This window comes from Eriocheir sinensis, chromosome 2 (assembly GCF_024679095.1).
Source record: "Eriocheir sinensis breed Jianghai 21 chromosome 2, ASM2467909v1, whole genome shotgun sequence".
Taxonomy (NCBI): Eukaryota; Metazoa; Arthropoda; class Malacostraca; order Decapoda; family Varunidae; genus Eriocheir; species Eriocheir sinensis.
In genome coordinates this window covers 3,383,401-3,408,510 of record NC_066510.1, presented here as the reverse complement: position 1 = coordinate 3,408,510, position 25,110 = coordinate 3,383,401, and the positions used below count along the sequence as shown (strand labels likewise).

General features: G+C 43.9%; 2 protein-coding genes across 11 annotated transcripts in view; both read left to right on the top strand.

The window, feature by feature from the left end:
- Nucleotides 1–25,110, top strand: part of LOC126998589 (uncharacterized) — a 43,983-nt gene that overhangs the window by 13,561 nt on the left and 5,312 nt on the right. The window contains exons 2-3 of one of the 3 annotated variants that reach the window (XM_050860445.1): nt 13,491–13,648; nt 23,470–23,726. In XM_050860445.1, the coding sequence (XP_050716402.1) occupies nt 23,473–23,726 (254 nt within the window). In that variant the 5' untranslated portion in view covers nt 13,491–13,648; nt 23,470–23,472. The remainder of the gene's footprint in view (nt 1–13,490; nt 13,649–23,469; nt 23,727–25,110) is intronic. The other 2 variants (XM_050860456.1, XM_050860434.1) reach the window with 2 other exon arrangements.
- LOC126998593 (DNA-directed RNA polymerase II subunit RPB1-like) lies at nt 6,609–13,470 on the top strand. 8 transcript variants are annotated; one of them, XM_050860523.1, is made up of 2 exons: nt 6,609–8,233; nt 8,519–13,470. In XM_050860523.1, the coding sequence occupies exon 2, from the start codon at nt 11,990–11,992 to the stop codon at nt 12,899–12,901; it is 912 nt and encodes a 303-aa protein (XP_050716480.1). In that variant the 5' UTR covers nt 6,609–8,233; nt 8,519–11,989; the 3' UTR covers nt 12,902–13,470. The 8 variants fall into 8 exon arrangements, with proteins under 8 accessions (XP_050716480.1, XP_050716455.1, XP_050716445.1 ...); XM_050860498.1 differs by having other exon boundaries at nt 8,436–13,470; XM_050860488.1 differs by having other exon boundaries at nt 6,609–8,269; nt 8,436–13,470.

The window sequence follows — 25,110 nt, the reverse complement described above, 5'->3', positions numbered from 1 at the left end:
GGCTAGTATTGGTACCGGTACCGAGCAGTTTGGTACCGGTACCGTACCGTATAGCTGGTACCGTTAGTACCGGTACTGGTACCGGTGCCTGCCCACCCCTATGAATGAGTAGTGTGGCAGCGTGGGTACTGTATTGTTGTTCAAGTGGCGCGCGGGAAGAACTGAGCTCAGCTGTGTGGCCGCGGCGCTGTGTGAGTCCAGTTGCGTGAGACATTTGGTGGCCACTCCATAAAATATTGCATTAAGTGAAAAAACATGTAAATTAAACATTTATTTGGATTTTGGACTCCGCATTATTTCAAAAACGCATAAACCAAACTCACGTAAATCGAGAGTTACCTGTATAAGATTGAGCCCTGACTTATTCTTAACCCAGTAGCAGCGGGGATCATGTTTCTTAATGGTCCCTCCAAACGAGAAAATGAGAAAAAATCACCCCTCACACAAACCATTTCATAATATATATCAAAGCATTTGTGATCAGATTATGTATCATCTATTTTGGGGGGTAAATATCATGGCACAAATTTGGCCCGTCGCTGCTACACGGTGAAGCCACAAATTTGGCCCGTCGCTGCTACACGGTGAAGCCACAAATTTGGCCCGTCGCTGCTACCGGGTTAATGGAAAGGCTGGTGAAATAGAAAACACTAGTTTTTCATGTGTACGAAGTGGTGTTGTGCGAAACGATTTACTATAGCGGCGATGTATAGTCACGATGTAAGATGGCCTTATTTTAAGTGTGATTTGTGGTGTGACTGTGTGATATGGCTGGGTGTAATGTGGAGTATCCGAGTATGGTTTGGCTTGGTGAAACCGTGTCGTAGTGTGGTGGTTGTGTGATGATGTGTCAGGTGTGTCAAAGCATAAACTAGAACACAAGCAAATAAGATGAAAAAAACCCTGTTTGATGTTTTTTTTTAAGATCTTTATGGATTTTACTTTTTTATTTCATGTACATATATGGACCTTATTTATCAATAGAATATAAAACAAAATTTTCTGTAAAATATTAAATAAAAAAACTTTTTTTTTTTTTGTGGGGGGGGACTATGGCCTTATTTTGGTGAGAATGAAGAGAGGTGAGCTTTGAAGGGTACAAGGTGAAGCTGGAGATGAGCCATGAGAGAAGAAGTGAGCGGTTACAGTCACACGAGAGAGAAAATGTTGCAAAATATGGAGGAGGTGGAAGACAAACAGACAGACTGGGAGCATCAGAACATGGGTCTGTGTGAGGAAATAGAACAGCTGCATAAATTAAACAAGGTCAGAGAAAGAAAAATGGAGAAATTGAAGAAAAAATGTGAAGAAATGAGAAATAACTAGTAAGAGAAGGGTGGAGCATTGAGGAGCAGGTTAACCCCTTGACTGCGGATTTCCTACAAGAAGACCACCAAGCTACAGCAATGGAACAAAAAGTGGCTGCTACAATTCAATGAAGAAAAATGTAAAGTCATGCATCTTGGGAGGGGAGCTTCAGCATACCAATACCACATGGCTAACACTCCACTATTCACCACAAAGTGACCTGGGACTATATGTTACCAGGCTACCAGTGAAAGCCAAATCTGTGTTAATTGCAGCGGATGGGTTAAGGGTTAAGCAGATTTTGTATGCCCTGTAGAATCTAAATTAGCAGAGGACATTGTATGTAATATTGAGGGAAAATCTGCATCATGGAGAAAGGATTGAAAAGGAAAGAGAGGTGAAGGTGCTGCTAAAGGTACATCAAGGGAAAGGAAAGGCAGGAGTATAAGGCGTGCAGATATCGGATAAAACTGAGGAGACGATGAAAATAGTGGCGGCATACCCCCCCCCCCCCAGCCACACTGCTGGAAGAGTGAAGAGCATGAAGAGATGTTAAACAACACCCTGGAGAGCTTATGAAAACAATAGAGAGAAAAATAGAAACAATAAAAGTTGGAAAAAAGGAACAAAAATAAGTACAGCAGACGATAAGACAATACAGTGAAACAAATGACACAAGTTGCAAGAAACAAATAAATGAATTTAAATGAACACAACACGATGAAAAAGTTAAACAGATTCTCATTCAAAAGCTGCCGTGACTCCTTTGTGAATGGGGAAGCAGAATAAATTATTGTAGCTGATCATAAGGAAAATAATAAAGTAGTAATGATAGGAGATTTTAACTGCTGAAAGGTGAACTGGGAGACATTTAAGTTCATAGGAAACAAAAATACTTGGGGTAATAGATTATTGAAGTGGACACTGAGGGTCATATGATAAGACTTTTCAGCACCCAAGAACACATATTTGACAAGGCTTTCGTAGGAGTTGTGGGCATTTCCAGGAGTAGTTTTATGATCCTGGTGGTAGTTTGACCCTTCCTCTGTACCGTGAGCCTGAAGAAACACTCATTAGAACCCGACTGACCCCTTCTTTGACCTTTAGGAATAGCTGATGTGAGGAGCGAAAGTGTCTTATAATGCCAGCCTAAATAACATTGTGAAGCAGTGAGTGAAGGATGCAAGAAGGGTCAGAGGACACGACTTTCCATAAAGAAGCGGAGTAAGACACCAATGTGGGTAGTGCTGCCTCTACTGAGCCCTCTTCATAACTCGGAAATGACCTATACCCTACATACCCTGACTCTCACACCCTATAGGCCTATACCATTCCCACCCACACACCCCTGTCCCTTCCCTCACCCATGCTTCCCACCAATACACACCCTGTCCTTCCCTCCCTATTCCCATCCTTCCCATACACCCTGTCCTTCCCTCCCCATTCCCATCCTACCCATACACACCCTGTCCTTCCCTCCCTATTCCCATCCTACCCATACACACCCTGTCCTTCCCTCCCTATTCCCTCCCTACCCATACACACCCTGTCCTTCCCTCCCTATTCCCTCCCTACCCATACACACCCTGTCCTTCCCTCCCCATTCCCATCCTACCCATACACACCCTGTCCTTCCCTCCCCATTCCCATCCTACCCATACACACCCTGTCCTTCCCTCCCCATTCCCATCCTACCCATAAACACCCTGTCCTTCCCTCCTCAAAAATGTGAAAAATATGCTCAAAACTAAAGAAATGGCCCACAGAAATAATTATTGATATGAGATTCGGCGCCGTCCAAGAAGAGTGACCTGTGTCCCCCCCCCCCACCCACTCCCATAACAACCAGGGTGTACCTTAGCAAAAAGTGATCTTATGATATTAGAAACTGAAAAAGGAATGGGTATGGAAGGCAAGCTAAAGGAGAAGCACAAAGAAACTAGCAGAAACTTTACAAAAATTTTTTTTTAGTGATCTCAGAAGATTTTTCAGTGAGTTAAACCGAACAGGCGCAAGCCACTCCTGGTGAGGTATATAAGGGAAGCGAGGAGGGTGCTGAAACCCTCCAAAGACCCTTCCCATGTCCTCGCTAACCGTTTCCCTATTGTCTCATCAACACCAGAGAGTAGTTCAGCATGCTCTCTAAAGACAGATCCTCTCTCTGTCCACGCCACACTACATTCACACAACATACACACCTTTTCCCAAAATTCAAAATTCAAAATGGCATACTGTAACAGAGCCTCGGAGTCCCCGCCTGGGGGGGGGGGACCACAAATTCACCAAGGGAGGACTCCCCTTCTGGCCGCCGACTTGAGAGGTGTCTTGATAACTCCTCGAACCTCTTTCTCATCAATTTCTGCAACATTCGCGGTCTTCATTCTAATTTTCATTCTGTAGAACACCATCTCTCCTCCTCTAAACCTCACCTTCTTTTCCTCACCGAAACACAGGTTTCTGAGGCTACTGACAGCAACCTCTACTCTGTTCCCTCCTACTATCTCTATCCTAAATTTCAATCCAAAGCTGGATGTTGCGTCTACGTGCGCAACGACATCACTTGTTCTCGTGCCCACGACCTTGACTCTTCTGAATTTTCCACCATCTGGCTAAGACTTCATTGTCATTCTATTACTAGATACATCTGTGCTGTTTATCTCTCACCTAACTCTACTAACTATGAAAAATTCTCTGACTATTTGAACTCTAAAGTGGAGCACATCTTGACCCACTCTCCCTTCACAGAAACCTCCATCTTATGAGATTTCAATGTTCACCACCAGCTTTGGCTTTCATCCTCTTTCACTGACCATCCTGGTGAACAAGCCTACAAATTTGCTCTCCTCAATGATCTAGAGCAGTTGGTTCAGCACCCTACACGTATTCCCGACTGTTTTGGAGACAGGCCCAACATACTAGACCTCTTCCTTACCTCTAACCCTTCTGCTTACTCTGTCAAACTGTTCTCTCCGTTGGGCTCCTCCGATCACAACCTTATTTTTGTATCCTGTCCTATCGCTCCTGTACACCCTCTGGACCCACTGAAGAGGTGATGCTTCTGGCATTTTGCTTCAGCTCGGTGGGACGACCTGAGGATGTACTTTTCCGATTTCCTGTGGAATGATTACTGCTTCCAGGAGAGAGACCCCTCTGTGTGTGCCCAGCTTATCACAGAGGTGATTGTCTCTGGAATGGAGGCATACATTCCATGTACTTTCTCTATTCCCCATGCTAAAAAGCCTTGGTTTAATCACGCTTGTTCTCGTGCTGTCAAAGATAGAGATACAGCTCATAAAAGGTACAAGAGTCTTCGAACTCCTGCTAACCGTGATCTTTATATTTCCACCCGGAATCGTGCCAAATCTATTCTTTGACTTACCAAAAACTCCTTTATCCATAGCAAATGTCAACACTTTGCTTACTCTAATTCTTCCAGAGACTTCTGGCACTTAGCCAAAATATCTCCTCCAATTTCACTTCTTCTTCTTTCCCGCCTCTTCTTAACCCTGACGGCAGCACTGCCGTCTCATCTATCTCTAAGGCTGAGCTCTTCTCTCAAACTTTCTGTAACAACTCCACTCTGGATGATTCTGGGCATATTCCTCCTACTCATCCCCCCTCTGACTCCTTCATGCCTGTTATTAAGATTCTTAAGAATGATGTTTTCTATGCCCTCTCTGGCCTCAACTCTCAGAAGGCTTATGGACCTGATGGAGTGCCTCCTATTGTCCTTAAAAACTGTGCTTCCGTGCTGACACTCTGCCTGGTCAAACTCTTTCGTCTCTGCCTATCAACATCTACCTTTCCTTCCTGCTGGAAGTATGCCTTTGTACAGCCTGTGCCTAAGAAGGGTGACCGTTCCAATCCCTCAAACTACCGCCCTATAGCTTTACTTTCCTGTCTGTCTAAAGCTTTTGAATCAATCCTTAACCGGAAGATTCAAAAGCACCTTTCCACTTCTAACCTTCTATCTGATTGCCAGTATGGGTTCCGAACGGGGCGTTCTACTGGCGATCTTCTTGCTCTCTTAACTGATTCTTGGTCATCCTCTCTTAGCCTTTCTTTCTTTCTTTCTTAGCAACTTTCTCTGTTGCGCTAGACATATTGAAAGCCTTCGATAGAGTCTGGCACAAGTCTTTGCTTTCTAAACTGCCCTCTTTCGGATTCTATTCCTCTCTCTGTTCCTTTATCTCCAGTTTCCTTTCTGGCTGTTCTATCTCTGCTGTAGTAGACGGTCACTGTTCTTCCCCTAAACCCATCCACAGGGCTCTGTTCTATCACCCACTCTCTTCCTGTTATTCATCAATGATCTTCTTTCCATAACAAACTGTCCTATCCACTCATACGCTGATGACTCCACTCTGCATTATTCAACTTCTTCCAACAGAAGACCTTTTCAACAGGAATTACATAACTCAAGGCTGGAGGCTGCAGAATGCTTAACCTCAGACCTTACTATTATTTCTGATTGGGGTAAAAGGAACCTTGTGTCCTTCAATGCCTCAAAAACCCAATTTCTCCACGTATCAACTCGACACAATCCTCCAAACACCTATCCCCTATTCTTCGACAACACTCAGCTGTCACCATCTCCAACACTAAACATCCTCGGTCTATCCTTAACTCAAAATCTTAACTGGAAACTTCACATCTCTTCTCTCACTAAATCAGCTTCCTTGAGGTTGGGCTTTCTGTATCGTCTCCGCCAGTTCTTCTCCCCCGCACAGTTGCTATCCATATACAGGGGCCTTGTCTGCCCTCGTATGGAGTATGCATCTCACACAGCTCTAATGGACAGAGTGGAGTCTAAGGCTCTTTGTCTCATCAGCTCTCCTCCTCCTACTGATAGTCTTCTACCTCTTAAATTCCGCTGCGATGTTGCCTCTTTCTATCAACTGTCGTTATTTTCACGCTGACTGCTCTTCTGAACTTGCTAACTGCATGCCTCCCCCCCTCACGCAGCCCCGCTGCACATGGCTTTCTTCTCATGCTCATCCCTTTACTGTCCAAATCCCTTACACACGAGTTAACTAACATCTTCACTCTTTCATCCCTCACGCTGGTAAACTCTGGAACAATCTTCCTTCATCTGTATTTCCTCCTGCCTACAACTTGAACTCTTTCAAGAGGAGGGTATCAGGACACCTCTCCACCTGAAATTGACCTCTCTTTCGGCCACCTTTTTGGATTCTTTTTAGGAGCAGCGAGTAGTGGGCTTTTTTTTTATTATTGTTTCCTTTTTTTGTGCCCGAGAGCTGCCTCCTTTGTTGTAAAAAAAAAAAAAAAATTAAATGAAGAAACCAACATGTGCAGAATACAGGTAGTCCTCAAGTTACAGTGGGGTTTGGGACCAGCAGACCGGTTGTAATTAGAAAATTCTTTAAAAAATAAATTACAGTGTTATCAAATGTCCCATTGCAATAGAGCAATGTTTCCGCGCCTCTTTCCCTCCCCTCATAAACCTGGTTCTGTCTTCATGCGCTCGCCTCACCCCAGACCTTCGTTCAGGTGACACTTTACACACAATATTGTGCAGTGTTATGCAGTGGAGCTTCCAAATTTTGCCAAGAAGGCGGCACTAGCCGAACCCCCCAACAAGTTGCTGCAGTGGGGGTTGTGTTGGCAGGGGTGCAGTGTAAACAAAGGACACGTCAGTTATATGAGTGGAAAATGTCATCTTCTGCATCTTCTTACCTTCTGTGAATGTTTTGTCCAATTATGATTGTTGTTCCCTGTAAACCAGTGATTCCCAAAGTGGGTGTGACTAGCCACCTGGGGATGGTGGGAACATCTGGGTGGGCGTTAGGGTGGCATTAGGAGTAATTAATAACTTTTTGTTTTACAAAGTCTGAATGACAAAGGTGAGGTCAGCCTCATGTTGAGAAGCTGATATCCCTGCACCAGGCACATCCATCCCATTAATAATAACGGTAAAGACAGTCAACATTGGTAACTGATGAGATGTTGATTTACCCGTCCATGCCGCTGAAACAACTAAAACTGCTAAATAAATTGGTTTACTAAGGCAAGTTATATTTGTAAAATAAATATCTATTTAGTCTTGTTTTCAATTTACATCATTGCAAACATATAACTACTGTAGAGTAAGGAATGTGTATAGCGTTAGTTCTAAGGGCAGCTGAGGGAGAAGTGTGTGTGGGCCGGCCCAACCCTCCCAGCCTTCCCCCTCCTGCCTTACCTCAGCTTGAATGGGCACGTGCATGAGGACAGTGGTGGGCAAGGGGGTGCAGGGCGGTAGTAGGAAGCACAGGAACTCTGCGTAAATAAATCGCTGTTCTACCCACAGCAGGATATTTGAAATGTCAACTCATTACTTAACCAAGAATTACTAATATTGTTGGCCTGGTCATAAGTGATAAAGGTCGTAAGTCGTGCATTGTAAATCGAGGACTAACTGTACATACAACTTTATTTTAAGGATATATGAACAAGGAGTAGCATAATATGTATCTCTACATTCAACAAGAGCGACAGGAAGAAAGGAGTGGTATAATGTGAAGTGCAGAAGGGCAGAGGAGCTAAGAAATAAAAAAGTTAAAGGTGGGTACATTTGCTGTAGCTGCTTGTGGCTGTAGTACTCATCTCTGCTCTTAACCATTGGCCCTTGGAGCCTGTGGTAGGTGACAACACATTACCCCGGGACACGGACCAGTTTGAAATCCGGGATTACCACAGTTTACCTTCCCCAGGTTTCTCCAGGTACCCATTTATTGACCAACCTGAAAAGGAGGATGAACAGATAGGGAAGCTGTACGTCAACTACCCGGGCCAGGATTTGAACCAGGGCTCGTGGAGTGGTGACCAGGCATGCTGAGCACTAGACCACGGAGGTGAAGATGGAAGATGGACGGAAGAATGATGGAAGAAAATGAGGAGGAACATGACGCAGATGGAATGGAAGAAAGTGAGGAGGAACATGACACAGATGGAATGGAAGAAAGTGAGGAGGAACATGACACAGATGGAATGGAAGACAGATGGAAGAAAGTGAGGAGGAACATGACACAGATGGAATGGAAGAAAATGAGGAGGAACATGACGCAGATGGAATGGAAGACAGATGGAAGAAAGTGAGGAGGAACATGACACAGATGGAATGGAAGAAGGATGGAAGAAAGTGAGGAGGAACATGACACAGATGGAATGGAAGAAAGTGAGGAGGAACATGACACAGATGGAATGGAAGAAGGATGGAAGAAAGTGAGGAGGAACATGACACAGATGGAATGGAAGAAAGTGAGGAGGAACATGACACAGATGGAATGGAAGAAAGTGAGGAGGAACATGACACAGATGGAATGGAAGAAAGTGAGGAGGAACATGACACAGATGGAATGGAAGAAAGTGAGGAGGAACATGACACAGATGGAATGGAAGAAAGTGAGGAGGAACATGACACAGATGGAATGGATGAAGAATGGAAGAAAATGAGGAGGAACATGACACAGAGAAATAAAGAAGAATATAAACTGGCAAGAAACAGTCATGTGAAAATAAGAAGAGAAGAGGAAAAGATTTATGTAAAGGATATTGTTGACAAGGGTAAGACTTACCCTTGACTGTTCTACTAGATACATTAATGCAAAAATTGAATAAGGAAGGTGTAATTCATCTTAAAGTATCTAACACAACTCATGAAGGGCTGAAAGAAATGAGTGAGATACTGAGTGAAAATTTCCAGAAAGTATTTACACTGAAATGAAGTTTTAGGAAACCACAGAGAGGAAGGAACACAGCAGTTACACCAATCCTCAGAGACTGACCTCACTCCCTCTTCCTCGTTGCAGAGGTTGGATGAGGAGGGTAGGGAAGTGAGGTTGGAGGTGTGAGTGAGGTGGCTATGAATGATGAATAGGTAAAAATATGAAAAGATTATAAAAAAATATTGAGCCCAGCCCCGCATGTTAAAATAACATAATTCGAGACAGTACTCATAGCATTCTTAACCAATCCGCTGTGATTGGCATGGATTTGGCCTTCACTGATTGCCTGGTAGCATATACTCCCAGGTCCTTCTCTGCCTCTGTGGTAGATATTGGAGTGTTTCCCATGTGGTATTGGTATGCTGGATTTCCCCTCCCAAGGTGCATGACTTTACATTTTTCTTTGTTGAACTGTAGCAACCACATTTTGCTCCATTCCTGTAGCTTGGTGGTGTCTTCTTGTAGGAAATACGCATCCAAGGGGTTAGCAGAATTGAATAAGACAAAAAAAAAAATAGTTATCCTTACAAAATTACCTTTTCACTATTTAGTTTCTTGAAAGTCCTATAGAGGGCACCACTAGCAGCATCCAAACTTAATATTTGATTGCCCCCTCTATGTATTCTTCCTCCAAGGGGGCAACCACCCCATGCTATGCCATTGCCTCCAACAACACATTAGCTTAATTACAGTCTGAAGACACTATTTTCACTGCTTCTGGTGCAACAATTAACTTAGTTTTCATTGCACTTTATCACGAATCATCCGTCTGCTGGAATCTGGATTCCTTATTTTCCATATTATATTGCATCCAACTTTCACAAGTAAGAACGTGACGTGCTGGCTTGGAGGGATTACCAGCACTCTTCCTTTGTCTTTTTGGAGCCACATCATCACCAATCTGGTAATTAAGGGAACCGCATTATGCATGGAAAACTTTTGGACTGTTCGCAGTGATGGTGTTGATACCAGATTGCACCATTTTTTTTGTTTTAGCTAAGAAAACATTCCCCATACAGGGCAACATAAAAGCGCATTTAGAGGGTGATTGGTTTCTTGTAATACTAGTATTGAAATAATTTATTGATTCTTTTTATGAGCATACTATTGCATAAAATGATGATATAATTTTGAATGATTTTTCATAAATGCATTATTTACATCAAACAATTTTTTTTTAAACATTAATATGATTCTTGATATATTCTTTAATTTGAATATGCCCAACATTCATCAGTAAATCCAGCAAATTCTTTTCTCGAACGAATCGTACTGACTATCAGTTCACCTCATGGTCTGCCAAACACTTATTTAATCGAGTCGTTAATGTTTGAAATTCTCTACCCTGTGATGTCGTTGATAGTACAACAGTTACGGCCTTCAAGAATAGATTAGATGAAGTATTTTGAATCCAACCAGCAACTAAGATGTTACTCATGGTCGTAATAACGTTAAGTCTTTCGAATATTGGTGTCCTTGTCCAATTTTATTGCACAGTTAGTGGTAGCATTAATGGACTAATGGTAGTTCTTTCCTCTTTCCTACATGATTTCCATGCAGTTTTTCCATGCTGCACGGTTCTTTTTCCTTTCCTGCCAGCTTTGGATGAAGGGATGGGGGGGTGGGGAGGAGCCTTCGCCTTGGCTGTCCTTCATCTTCCACCTTTGATTAGATAGTTAGTGTAGCTTGTCACAAACAGCCTTGTAAGGACCATCATGTCTGCTGTTGTTTGTTCATCGTTTGTGATGACGGAGATTTTAGTGAGTTGGGGAATGGATTTGTCGCGATGCTGGGCAGAAATGTAAAGAGCATGATTGGCAGGAGTTTGAAGGATCAGATACCTTTTCTGAGCTGCCTCTATCTTTTATAGCATTAGATCAAGCGTGAGGAGCAGCAGAGAAAGTACATGGAATATGTGCCTTCAAGGAAGTCCATTCCAGAGACAATCACCATATGGTTACCTGCCTTCTGATCTAATTAGCCTCTTTCATTACAGCTTCATGCTATTGCACACTGCCGCATCTGCGGCATATCACTGTTCACAGCCTCAGAAACTAACTCTTCTATATTGTTAGTGTACTCCGGCAAACATTCTCATTTCATCTTTCCACAAGGCTCCCTGTCTGCCCTAAGCTACAACTTTTCAGTTGTCATTCTTTTACTTTGGGTGTTCATTTGTTATCAGTTTCATGCATATGACCTGCTGAAGTCCCATTTCCTTATTTAAATCTTCATTAGAATATCATCAACCTGTTCTCTAACTCGTGGTATTCGCTTCTTGTAGTATTTGCAACATTTGTCTCCATTTGTCTTTGCCTATTTAGCTTTTTCTAGATATTTTCTGAGGAACCATGCGACACTTGTTGTACATTGTCCTTTTCAGGGAGAGTGCCAAGCTTCTTCTTCAGTCTATACAGCCCCCATCTTACTCTACACAGCCCCATTTCACTTTACACAGCCCCATCTCACTCTACACAGCCCTATTTCACTCTACACAGCCCCATTTCACTCTATACAGCCCGATCTAGCTCTACTTAGCCCCATCTCACTCTTCACAACCCTATCTCACTCTACACAGCCCTATCTCTCTGCACAGCTCCCATCTCACTCTACACAGCCCTATCTCACTCTACACAGTCCTATCTCACTCTGCACAGCTCCCATCTCACTCTACAAAGCCCCCATCTAACTACACAGCTCCATCTCACTCTACACAGCCCCATCTCACTCTACACAGTCCTATTTCACTCTGCACAGCCCCATCTCACTCTACACAGCCCCATCTCACTCTACACAGTCCTATTTCACTCTGCACAGCCCCATCTCACTCTACACAGCCACTTTTCACTCTACACAACCCCATTTCACTCTACACAGCTCCATTTCATTCTACACAGCCCCATCTCCCTACACAGCCCCATCTCACTCTATACAGCCCCATCTCACTCTACAGCCCCATGTCACTTTGCACTCCCTATCTCACCCTGCACAGCTCCCATCTTACTCTTCACAGCCCCATCTTACTCTACACAGCTCCATTTCACTCTACACAGCCCCATCTCACTACACAGCCCCATTTCACTCTTCACAGCCCCATCTCACTCTACACAGCTCCCATTTTACTCTACACAACCCCATCTCACTTTACACAGCTCCCATCTTACTCTATACAGCCCCATCTCACTCTACACAGCCCCATTTCACTCTGCACAGCTCCATCTCACTCTACACAGCCCCATTTCACTTTACGCAGCTCCATCTTTCTCTACACAGCCCCATTTCACTACACAGCCCCATTTCACTCTACACAGCCTGATCTAGCTCTACTTCGCCCCATCTCACTCTACACAGCCCTATCTCACTCTACACAGCCCTATCTCACTCTGCACAGCTCCCATCTCACTCTACAAAGCTCCCATCTAACTCTACACAGCCCCATCTCACTCTACACAATCCCATTTCAATCTACACAGCCCCATCTCACTCTACACAGTCCCATTTCACTCTGCAGAGCCCCATCTCACTCTAAACAGCCCCATTTCACTCTGCACAGCTTCATTTCACTCTTCACAGCCCCATTTCACTCTGCACAGCCCCATCTCACTCTACACAGCCCCATCTCACTCTACACAGCCCCATCTTACTCTACACAGCCCCATCTGACTCTACAGTCCCATATCACTCTACACAGTCCCATTCCACTACACAGCCCAATCTCACTCTACAAAGCTCCATCTCACTCTACACAGCCCCATCTCACTCTACACAGCCCCATCACACTCTACACAGCCCCATCACACTCTACACAGCTCCATCTCAACCTACATAGCCCCATCTCACTCTACACAGCCCCATCTCACTCTACATAGCCCCATTTTACTCTACACAGCTCCCAACTCACTCTACACAGCTCCATCTCACTCTACACAGCCCCATCACACTCTACACAGCTGCATCTCACTCTACACAGCCCCATCTCACTCTACACAACCCCATTTCACTCTACACAACCCCATCTCACTCTACACAACCCCATCTCACTCTACACAGCCCCATCTCACTCTACATAGTCCCATCTCACACTACTCAGCTCCATCTCACTCTACATAGCCCCGTCTCACTCTACACAGCCCCACCTCACTCTACATAGCCTTATCTCACTCTATTTAGCCCCACCTCACTCTACACAGCATTATCTCACTCTACAAAGCCCCATCTCACTCCACACAACCTTATCTCACTCTACACAGCCACATCTCACACTACACAGCCCCATCTTCCTGTAAACAGCCCCATCTCACTCTACATCCCTCCCCCCACTCCCTACACAGCCCCATCTCACTCTACACAGGCCCAACTCTATCTATAATGTGTATATTATAATGTACATGTGAATGTGTGACTGTATGTCGCAACATCATGGCACAGCCGCGCCACAGGATGTTTACTAACACGTAGGTGCTAGGAGGTGCTCCTTGCCGTGGGAACGGTGCTGAGTTGACAACCCTGGGCGCTGGATCATTCCTGCAGCCACGGCTGAAGCGGGCAGAAGACAGTGGGCGGCGGTGCCGAGCAGATTACTGCTCGGGGTGTGCGTACGACTGCTCACAAAAACTGTAATTATTCTGTAAAACTGATGTAATGTGTATATTATAATGTACATGTGAATGTGTGACTGTATGTCGCAACATAATAGCACAACCTAGCACGTACGTGTTAGTAAACATCCTGTGGCGCGGCTGTGCCATGATGTTGCGACATACAGTCACACATTCACATGTACATTATAATATACACATTACATATCTACACAACCCCATCTCACTCCACACAGCTCCCATCTCCCTCTAAACATCCCCATCTCACTCTACACAGCTCCCATCTCTACACAGCCCCATCTCATTCTACACAGCCCCATCTCACTCTACAAAGCCCCATCTCACTCTACACAACCCCATCTCTCTCTACATAGCCCCATCTCACTCTACACAGCTCCATCTCACTCTACACAGCCCTATCTCACTCTACACAGCCCCATTTCACTCTATTTTGCTCCCAGCTCACTCTACACAGCTATATCACACTCTACACAGCCCCATCTCACTCTACACAGCTCCATATCACTACACAGCCCCATCTCACTCTACACAACCCCATCTCACTCTACACAGCCCCATCTCATTCTACACAGCCCTATCTCACTCTATACAGCCCCATCTCACTCTACACAGCCCAATCTCACTCCTCACAACCCCATCTCACTTTGCACAACCCCATCTCACTTTGTACAGCCTCATCTCACTTCACACAGCCCCATCTCACTCTACACAGCCTTAACTCACTCCACACAGCCCCATCTCACTCTACACAGCCCAATCTCACTCTACACAGCTCCATCTCACTCTACACAGCCCCATCTCTCTCTACACAGCTCTCATCTCTCTCCACAGCCCCATCTCACTCTACACAGCCCAATTTCACTCTACACAGCTCCCATCCCACTCTACACAGCCCCATCTAACTATACACAGCTCCCATCTCACTCTACACAGCCCCATCTCACTCTACACAGGTCCCATCTCACTCTACACAGCCTCATGTGACTCTACACATTTCCTATCTCACTCTACACGGCTCCCATCTCACTCTACACGGCTCCCATCCCACTACACAGCCCCATCTAACTATACACAGCTCCCATCTCACTCTACACAATTCCTATCTCACTCTACATGGCTCCCATCTCACTCTACACAGCTCCCATCTTACTTTACACAGCCTCATCTCCCTTTACACAGCCTCATCTTACTTTACACAGCCCCCTCTCACTCTACTCAGCTCCCATCTCACTACACAGCCCCATCCAGTGGTGAGCACCGCTAACCGAAAAGTTAGCTTCTCTAACTGGTAATCTACTAACAAAAAATTTATCTTCGCTTACGGTAATCCGCTAAACTGATAAAGAAATTTGCGGAAGCTAACGCTAACCGCTAACCACTAACTTTTTTATATGGATTTAGCTTTGGTTTAGTATTTTGGCTCTAAAGTGCTTAAAAAGGGAGCGACTATGGTGTCCTCCTGCACATATGGTACGTCCAATAACTTTGAAATTTTAGTATGTTGTTTGTAGGTGTGAAGGTATGATATTCTGTGAATTTCATTAAATTCGGGTGAAGTTTAGGAGAGACTCAAACAAAGCGTATTTTTTTTGTTTCACAGACTTTATTTTTCAGTTAATCGGTTTGAAAAAAAAAATACCATAGAAACTTTGTTTAACTATCTACATTTTGTTGGAAGTAACTTTTTTATTTTTTGTTTTGTCTTCGAAGAAAAATTTATAATGTTTTGTCTCTTATTATTTCTCCACTCTGTGTCACGTTTTCTTTTGACATTATTAAAAATCTATTTGCAACAAAAAAAAAAGCCCTTTAGTTGTAGTTTTAACTGATATCTAAGAAAAGTCTATCAGACTTTTTACCGATTTTGTGAAAATTTTTTGAAGTTTAAAAAACTATTTTTTCTAGATATTGGCTCCTAATTTTTTTTTTCCATTTCATTCCTGTCTTGCCATTTGTATTTATTTGATTGGCATAAGATTTTCTCATATTATTGTGTATAACTTGTTGACTTATTGAAGAATGATAAGGCATCTGGTCCCACGCGGGAGTGCCTTGCTTCTACGCTACTCTTGCTTGTTTTCTGAGGCTTCGCCGCTCCATAAGCCCTCTTGATGTTGGTGACTTTTTCTGGTTGCCTTGCGCTTGTACATCATTTGTAAGGACGTTTTTTTTGGCTGGAGAGGAGAGAAAAGTACGACATGCTCTCCCTGTCTGTGTCTCGCTTGGCACTGGCGCGGTGGCGCCTCTCTTCCTCCCCTGCCTCTCCGCGCGAAAAAGAGAAGATGACGGATGACAAAATTTACGGAGAAATAAAATATTCAAATGCAATTTTTACGTATATACAAGCATTAAATGATACCTCAGATGTTGACGCGCATGTCCGGCTATGACGTAAAAGCCCCCCCGGGGGGGACGGGCTTTAATTTTACGAAAACAAACCTCACCACATGGCAATATAGGGTTTCCCGGCCGCATATTCACGAGATGTCGCACACGTTTTTAGCCCCGCGCCGCGCTCCTCTCTGATTCGCCGGCTGGCTCTCAAGCTCCGCCCCCCTCCTCCGCGCCTCTGCCTCGCCTGTCAGTGTCACACACTCTCTCTCTCTCTCTCTCTCTCTCTCTCTCTCTCTCTCTCTCTCTCTCTCTCTCTCTCTCTCTCTCTCTCTCTCTCTCTCTCTCTCTCTCTGTGCGTGTGTGTGTGTGGAAAAGTGTGTGCGACATCTCGTGAATATGCCTCTCCTCTCTCTCTCTCTCTCTCTCTCTCTCTCTCTCTCTCTCTCTCTCTCTCTCTCTCTCTCTCTCTCTCTCTCTCTCTCTCTCTCTCTCTCTCTCTCTCTCTGTGTGTGTGTGTGTGTGTGTGTGTGTGTGTGTGTGCAACATCTCGTGAATATGCCTCTCTCTCTCTCTCTCTCTCTCTCTCTCTCTCTCTCTCTCTCTCTCTCTCTCTCTCTCTCTCTCTCTCTCTCTCTCTCTCTCTCTCTCTCTCTCTCTCTCTCTCTCTCTCTCTCTGTGTGTGTGTGTGTGTGTGTGTGCGCGCGACATCTCATGAATATGCCTCTCTCTCTCTCTCTCTCTCTCTCTCTCTCTCTCTCTCTCTCTCTCTCTCTCTCTCTCTCTCTCTCTCTCTCTCTCTCTCTCTCTCTCTCTCTCTCTGAGCTTGACGTGGAGTTTTTCAACGCATGGGACAATTTCTATGGACAAAGTGAGTTCTTCCACAGGGACGGATTGCACCTGTCTCCCATCGGGGCAGCCAGATTCGGAAGGCTCCTCAACGACGCAGTACGTGTCATCCGAGCAAAAAACGAGTCACAGCCACTTCCCTCCACCCCGCCCGTGTAAATAGACGCCGTGCATCGCAACAAACCCGTAACCGTGATCCCGCAAGTACCACCACCTCTATTACCAAGGCTCTAGATAACTTAAAAATCCTTAGTTTCAATGCGCGTAGCCTAAGAAACAAATTTGATGAACTGAGATGTCTTCCTCTAACAGAAAATTTTGACATAATTGCTATAACCGAAACATTTATCGACACCACAAATATTGATTTAAGTTCCGAATACAGCATAGATGGCTACAGACTCTTCAACAAAGATCGTGTAAACCGTAGAGGCGGTGGCGTCGCCCTTTATGTCAAAAGCTATTTGCAACCCACTGACAAAACACCGGGAAACAGTAACGTTGAACATTTGTGCGTGCGAATAAACATTGCAAAAGTCAATTTAAATATATCTGTCACCTACAGACCTCCCGGGCAATCACTCGATGACGACCTTGAAATGTACAGCGTCTTAAGGCAGTCACTTAATAACAACAACTCACTGATATTAGGAGACTTTAACCTCCCCCATATCGACTGGGCGACACTGTCAGGTACAGAAGGCGAGTCATATAGAATGATCGAATTTCTAGAAGAAAATTATCTAAGCCAAATGGTTTCTGAGCCAACTCGACAAAATAATATACTCGACCTTGTTATAACGACCCAATATAACCTAGTCAGTAATGTCACGGTTGGAGAACACCTCGGTTCTTGCGATCATAAATTAGTGCGCGTCGACATTAGAGCTCAATCATCAGTGACTGAAAATAAAGTAAAGGTGCCCAATTTCAAAAGAGCTAACTTCGTAGAAATCCGACAAAAACTAACAGAAATACAACTATCAGATGACGGCAACGTAGAGGAAGCCTGGCTAAGCTTTAAAAATCACTTACTCACTCAGCAGAACACATTCGTCCTCTTGTGCGAGAAGCGAATTAACACTAATAAAAGCCCACCGTGGTTTAATAGCGAAATTAAACATTCAGTCAATGAGAGAAAATTGTTTTACAGGTTAAAGAAAGAACAAAGCACGCCCGAAAACATTAGACTTTATAATGATGCCAGGCGACGAGTAAAAAGACTAGTAGGTCAGGCAAAGCGTAGATATGAAGAAAATATTGCAGCCAACTGTAAAAATAATCCGAAATCTTTCTTCAGTTACATAAACAACAGAAAGGCGATCAAAAGTGGTATTGGACCTTTAACAAACAGCGACGGTGCATTAGTGACTGACAGCCAACACATTGCAAACCTCTTAAACAATTACTTTTCCTCGGTGTTTAATACTAACAGTCTTCCTCTCGCTACCACCAACACCAGTACTATTGTAAATCTTGAGCATGCATTGCCTAATTTTGAAATAACAACCGATGAAGTCCTTAAAGCTCTCCATTCACTTAAAACAAATAAAAGTCCCGGACCCGACAAAGTATATCCTATACTGCCTAAAGAAACAAAGAGCGAAATACTCTCCTCCCTCACTACCGTATTCAATATGTCCTTGCGACAAGGCATCGTCCCTTCGGATTGGAAAAAGGCTAACGTGACACCGATTTTTAAGAAAGGAGACAAAAAAAATACCAGGTAACTACCGACCCATTAGTCTAACTTCAATTGTAGGTAAGCTACTCGAGAGCATAATTAGAGACAAAATTGTGAGTTACCTCGAAAGACACTCATTAATTTGGGATTCACAACATGGCTTCCGTAACAAAAGATCCTGCCTGTCAAACCTACTGACCTTTTATAACGATCTCTTCTCAATTTATGACGTAACCAAATCAGTGGACGTAGTCTATCTTGATTTCCAGAAAGCGTTTGATAAAGTCCCACATCATAAATTACTTTATAAATTAAAGCAATTAGGCATTGACGGTCAAGTTAATCAATGGATCGCGAATTGGTTGAGCAACAGACAACAAAGAGTTGTGATTGACGGATTTAACTCAGAGTGGGCGCCGGTCACTAGTGGCGTCCCTCAGGGCTCGGTTCTTGGCCCAGTGCTCTTCATTATTTACATCAACGACGTGGATGTTGGACTCAATAATCGCATTAGTAAATTTGCAGACGACACAAAGATTGGTAACTCGGTTCTCATTGACGAAGACAGGCAAAGCCTCCAAGAGGATTTGCACAAAATTTCAGCTCGGTCGGATAAATGGGAGATGCCCTTTAACGTAGACAAGTGCCAGGTCCTTCAAGTTGGAACAAAAAATAAGAAGTTCGATTACGAAATACGCGGCGTTAAACTCACAAGCGTTCACTGCATTAAGGACCTGGGGATTAAAATCGCGTCAAACCTCAAATTCTCACATCAATGCATCAATGCAGCAAATAAAGCGAACAGAATGTTGGGCTTCATTAAAAGAAACTTTTTACTTAAGAATAAAGATGTAATACTTCCGCTCTACAATAGTTTAGTCAGACCCCACTTGGAATATGTGGTACAGTTTTGGTCTCCCCACCATGCAAAGGACATTGCTAAACTAGAAGGTGTTCAGCGTCGAGCAACAAAAATGATCCCTTCCTTGCGCAACAAATCCTACGAAGAAAGACTTTCCACCCTTAACATGTTCTCTCTTGAGAAACGTCGCCTCCGAGGAAAACTGTTCGAATGTTTTAAAATATTTAATGGTTTCACGAATGTAGACAGAACAAAATTGTTTATGATCGATGACACTTTGCGAACGAGGAACAATGGCACAAAACTCAAATGTAGACAAGTAAATTCAGACTGCACCAAATTTTTCTTCACCAACGTTGTAGTGCGAGAATGGAATAAGCTCCCACCATCAGTGGTCCAGTGTAACACGATTGACTCCTTTAAAAACAAGCTCGACCGTCACTTCCTTGAACTTAATATTAACTAGAGTAGAAAAGCAACGTTTTGGAGCCATCTGATTAATGTAAAATCACTTAGGTTTAAGGACAGACCACCTAGTCTGGACCCTTGGGGTCTGTGTGATTGATTTTCTATGTAAATCTATGTAAATCTCTCTCTCTCTCTCTCTCTCTCTCTCTCTCTCTCTCTCTCTCTCTCTCTCTCTCTCTCTCTCTCTCTCTCTCTCTCTCTCTCTCTCTCCGTGTGTGTGTGTGTGTGTGTGTGTGTGTGTGTGGAAAAGTGTGTGCGACATCTCGTGAATATGTCTCTCTCTCTCTCTCTCTCTCTCTCTCTCTCTCTCTCTCTCTCTCTCTCTCTCTCTCTCTCTCTCTCTCTCTCTCTCTCTCTCTCTCTCTCTCTCTCTCTCTCTCTCTCTCTCTCTCTCTCTCTCTCTCTCTCTCTGTGTGTGTGTGTGTGTGTGTGTGTGTGTGTGTGTGTGTGTAAAAGTGTGCGACAACTCGAGAATATGCCTCTCCGCTCTCTCTCTCTCTCTCTCTCTCTCTCTCTCTCTCTCTCTCTCTCTCTCTCTCTCTCTCTCTCTCTCTCTCTCTCTCTCTCTCTCTCTCTCTCTCTCTCTCTCTCTCTCTAAACACTTTATTATTCATGCCATTTGACAAACAGCCTTTGGCAAATATAGCTTTATGGTCCAAAGAATTAAGAAAACAAAAAAATATACTTAGATCTAAGTAAAAACTAGCTCGGCCTCTTGCAGTTTCCCTATGTTCTTATGTTCTTATGTTACAATGGTTTATTATACAGCCGTTTTCTTATTTTTATTTACCATAAAGCTATATTTGCCAAGGGCTGTTTGTCTCACTTATTTTATTCATCAAATGTATACGTACATAAGTATATATCCAAATGACAAGCATAATAAAGAGAGAGAGAGGCATATTCACGAGATGTCGCACACACACACACACACACACACACACAGAGAGAGAGAGAGAGAGAGAGAGAGAGAGAGAGAGAGAGAGAGAGAGAGAGAGAGAGAGAGAGAGAGAGAGAGACCCTGTAAGGAGTAGGGTGTGTGATGTGACCCGACCAGCCACCAGGGCGGCCCTGACACTCCCCCCAGCGGCGGGCCGTTGCCCGCTCATCGACATATATGTCATTTGCAATATATAAGATGTAAAAATAAAGAAAGAAAAGAGAGAGAGAGAGAGAGAGAGAGAGAGAGAGAGAGAGAGAGAGTGTGTGTGTGTGTGTGTGTGTGTGACACTGACAGGCGAGGCAGAGGCGCATAAGAGGGGGGCGGAGCTTGAGAGCCAGCCGGCGAATCAGAGAAGAGCGCGGCGCGGGGCTAAAAACGTGAGAAACATCTCGTGAATATGCTTCCCGGCCACGCTAAGCGAATAACATGTACTCGTCCGATTTCAAATATATTCGTCAAAAAATACCCTGTAGTCACTCCCCTTAAAAACAAACCTAATGACCTGAAATTGCAATATACTCTAGCTTAGACATAGAGCTTTCCAGGAAGGTATAGCATGCCAAAATCAGATGATGATAAAGGTGTACACAAATAAACAAATTAAATTCAACATATCGAATTCTTGTTATTAAATCCTGAGTTCAAAGGGTTGGAAAGGGAAGGTGCATTACCCTAAAACACCAAAATGTTTCCCTAATAATTGTCCAATACTCTAATATAAGGCGTAATTTACCCAAAAGTGGAAGCCCTGGAATTATTGCACCATGTGGCTCAACTGGTGCTGTGTCTGCCCCCAACGGGCAGAACAAACCTGTATGAATTTTTTAGTGGACTTGAATTAATGGGTGAACTACATTTAGCGGAAGCTAATTGTCCGCTAACTGTTTTCAAAGTTAGCGAAAACGCTAACCAGCTAACGATAAAGTTAGCTTCGCTAAGTATAGCGGTTAGCAGATTAGCGGAACCGTGTCCACCACTGGCCCCATCTCACTCTACATAGCCCTATCTCACTCTACACAGCCCCTTTTCACCCAACACAGCTCCCATCTCACTCTACACAGCCCCATCTCACTCTACACAGCCCCATCTCACTCTACACAGGTCCCATCTCACTCTACACAGTCCCATATCACTCTACATTGCCCTATCTCACTCTACACAGCGCCCCATTTCACTCTACATTGCCCTATCTCACTCTACACCCCCCCCTTTTCACTACACATCTCCCATCTCACTCTACACAGCTCCCATCTCACTCTACACAGTCCCATATCACTTTACACAGCCCTATATCACTCTACACAGCGCCATCTCTATCTACATACTCTCATTTTACTCTACATAGTTCCATCTCACTCTACACAGCCCCATTTCACTCTACATAGCCCCATCTCACTCTACACAGCCCCATCTCACTCTACACAGACCCATCTCACTTTATACAGCATCATTTCACTCCACAAAGCCGTATCTCACTCTACACAGTCCCATCTCACTCTACACAGCCCCATATCACTACATGCAGCCCCATTTAACTTTAGGGTTCATTCACACTTAAAGCAGAGGAGGGCAGAGCAGAGCAGAGTGGAGCGGAGCGGCGCGGTTAGGTGTTCACATATAAGCAGAGCAGGGCGACCTGCACAAGAATCATTCCCAGGCAACAGCCCGATAAACTCTTGGTGTTTATCTGGAAAGATGATGAAAAATGTAACGATTTACAAAGGAACATGGAATTTCGGTGTTAAAGCCAAGTCCCATGGCTGTGTGGGTCACTGATGATTGAGTATAGGATCAGAATATCACCAAATTAGCTTTTCTGAACATACGGCTATTATATATCGTTAATTAAATTGCACCTCAACTATGCACAATCTGGTCAGTTTTTGTAAGTTTGGCTTCAGCAATAAAAAACTCATCTGTGTAGATAGCTTGGCCATGTTGATTGAAGGGTGGAGCCGTGGAGGACCGCTAGCTGCGAGCAGCAAAAATACGTCCAAATTTCTCGAGCGTGCCGCTCCGCTCCGCGCTGCGCTGTTCCGCTTGCGGTGTAAACACCTGAGTGTCTGTACATTCAAAACTATGTAAAAATTAATGCCGCTACTAACCGCTCTGCTCTGCTCTGCCCTGCTCTGCTTGTAGTGTGAACGAACCCTTACACAGTACCATCTCACTCTACATAGCCCTACCTCGCCTCTACGCAGTCCCATTTCACTCTACACAGCCCAATTTCACTCTACACAGCCCTATTTCACTTTACACAGCCCCATTTCACTCTACACAGCCCCATCTCACTCTACACAGCCCCACTTCACTCTACACAGCCCCATCTCACTCTACACAGCCCCATCTCATTCTACATAGCCCTACCTCACTCTACACAGCCCTACTTCACTCTACACAGCCTATTTCACTTTACACAGCCCCATCTCACTCTACAAAGCCACATCACACACTACACAGCCCCATCTCACTCTACACAGCCCCATCTCACTCTACACAGCCACATCACTCTCTACACAGCCCCATCTCACTCTACACAGCCCCATCTCACTCTGCACAGCCACATCACACTCTACACAGCCCCATCTCACTCTACACATCCTCATCTCACTCCACACAGCTCCTCACACCACACCACCTCAGCCTTCCACTGGTTCAGATGTCTTCACAACTCTTCGCAGGTTATGGAGGAGCAGGAGTTTAATGAGATCCTGACCTACCTCTCCAAAAACAAGTACCCAGAAAGCATCAAGAGTAAGGACAGCCGGAGCAACTGGCGCAAAAAATGTCGACCGTTCACATACTGCAAGGAGGACCTCTACTACAACCACAAGAAGTATGGGGTGCTGCAGGTCGTGAAGGGGATCAAGGAAAAGAAGAGGATCATAGAGTCAAATCATCTTCAATCCGATGGCCGCCACCATGGCATCAACAGAACGTGAGTTTTTGTTTTTTTATTTGTACAATGAGTCAGCAGGCTAATATGTACAGTAATTATTTGGCTGTGACATGGTCTGAATGAAGTTTTTATTTCATACATGGTCAGCTACACAACATATGTAAAGTAAAAGAAAATATTCCATCCCTCAGAAAGATGCATTACTGAGCACGATACAAGAAGACCCATAGTTTGGCAGGGCTGTGTTCCATAACAAGTAGTCGAATAATGAAATTGTCAAATAACAAACCTATTTTTTATCCATAGGATATACATATAATTTTTTTGGAGGGGTTCAGTTCCTGACCACCTTCTTGACCGAAGAAAAATCAGTAAAGAAGGAATAATAAAAAAATTATTGAGAGGCTCCAGGCAGCTGCCTCGTCAAGGCTTGCTGCTCCACCTAGGGAGTGCTCGCTTGGGCACTGTTCACTGAACAGCTTGGCAGCACCGCCATCTTGGGCGCATGAGCTTCACAGGCCAAGGAAGTGTAGCGGAATGCGTTCACACCAGTCCTTAAGAGTCCTGCAATAGACAGTTTAGCCCAGACTGGGCATACAACCCGGCCAAAACTGCCCAAAATTTGCCTTTTCCTTGCATCCCTGCATTGAATGATGTGAGGAGTTTTCCCAAGACAAACAATGGTTGGGCAGCAGATATTGTGCCTATAGTCTTTAGTTTTAGCTAAATATGAAGAGGATTCTATTGCTTAAAAATACACCAGGTATTCGTTATATGCGAGGGTTACGTTCTGCAAAAAGCTCGCATTATGTGAATTCGCATATATCGAACCTATCATCCCATTAAATATAGGGGGTTATGTTCCACGACCCGTTTTCGAACCCTCTAATTATTTATTCCGGCACCGTTTCACAATAATAAAGCACTAAAGCAACAATAAAGCACATTAGTACAGATAAACTGTAAAATATAATATGAAAATACATTATAAACAAACAAAATATTAGAGGGAGGAAAAGGTTAATTATAGACGAGGAAAGTGCGGGAAAACATTTGAACCCGCCGCCCTCTAGTGCGATTCGACCACCATACCTCACCAACCAGTCGCACCAGCGCCGGCACATTTAGGTTAGTCGCATATGAGCGAATTCGCTTATTTCGAACTCGCATAAATCGAATACCCGGTGAAATTCGTAGTGATTATATATAAGATAATCAATGACCATGAGCTTGGAGATTGTGGTAAAAAAAATCTTTGTGTGTTGGTGGCAAGGACGAGGTCTCAACAAGAGTGGCTAAAAAAAAAATAATAATAAAATAAAATAAAATAATAATAATAATAATAATAATAATAATAATAATAATAATAATAATAATAATAATAATTACTGAAATGAGTTAAGTGTAAGCTCATTCAGTGCAG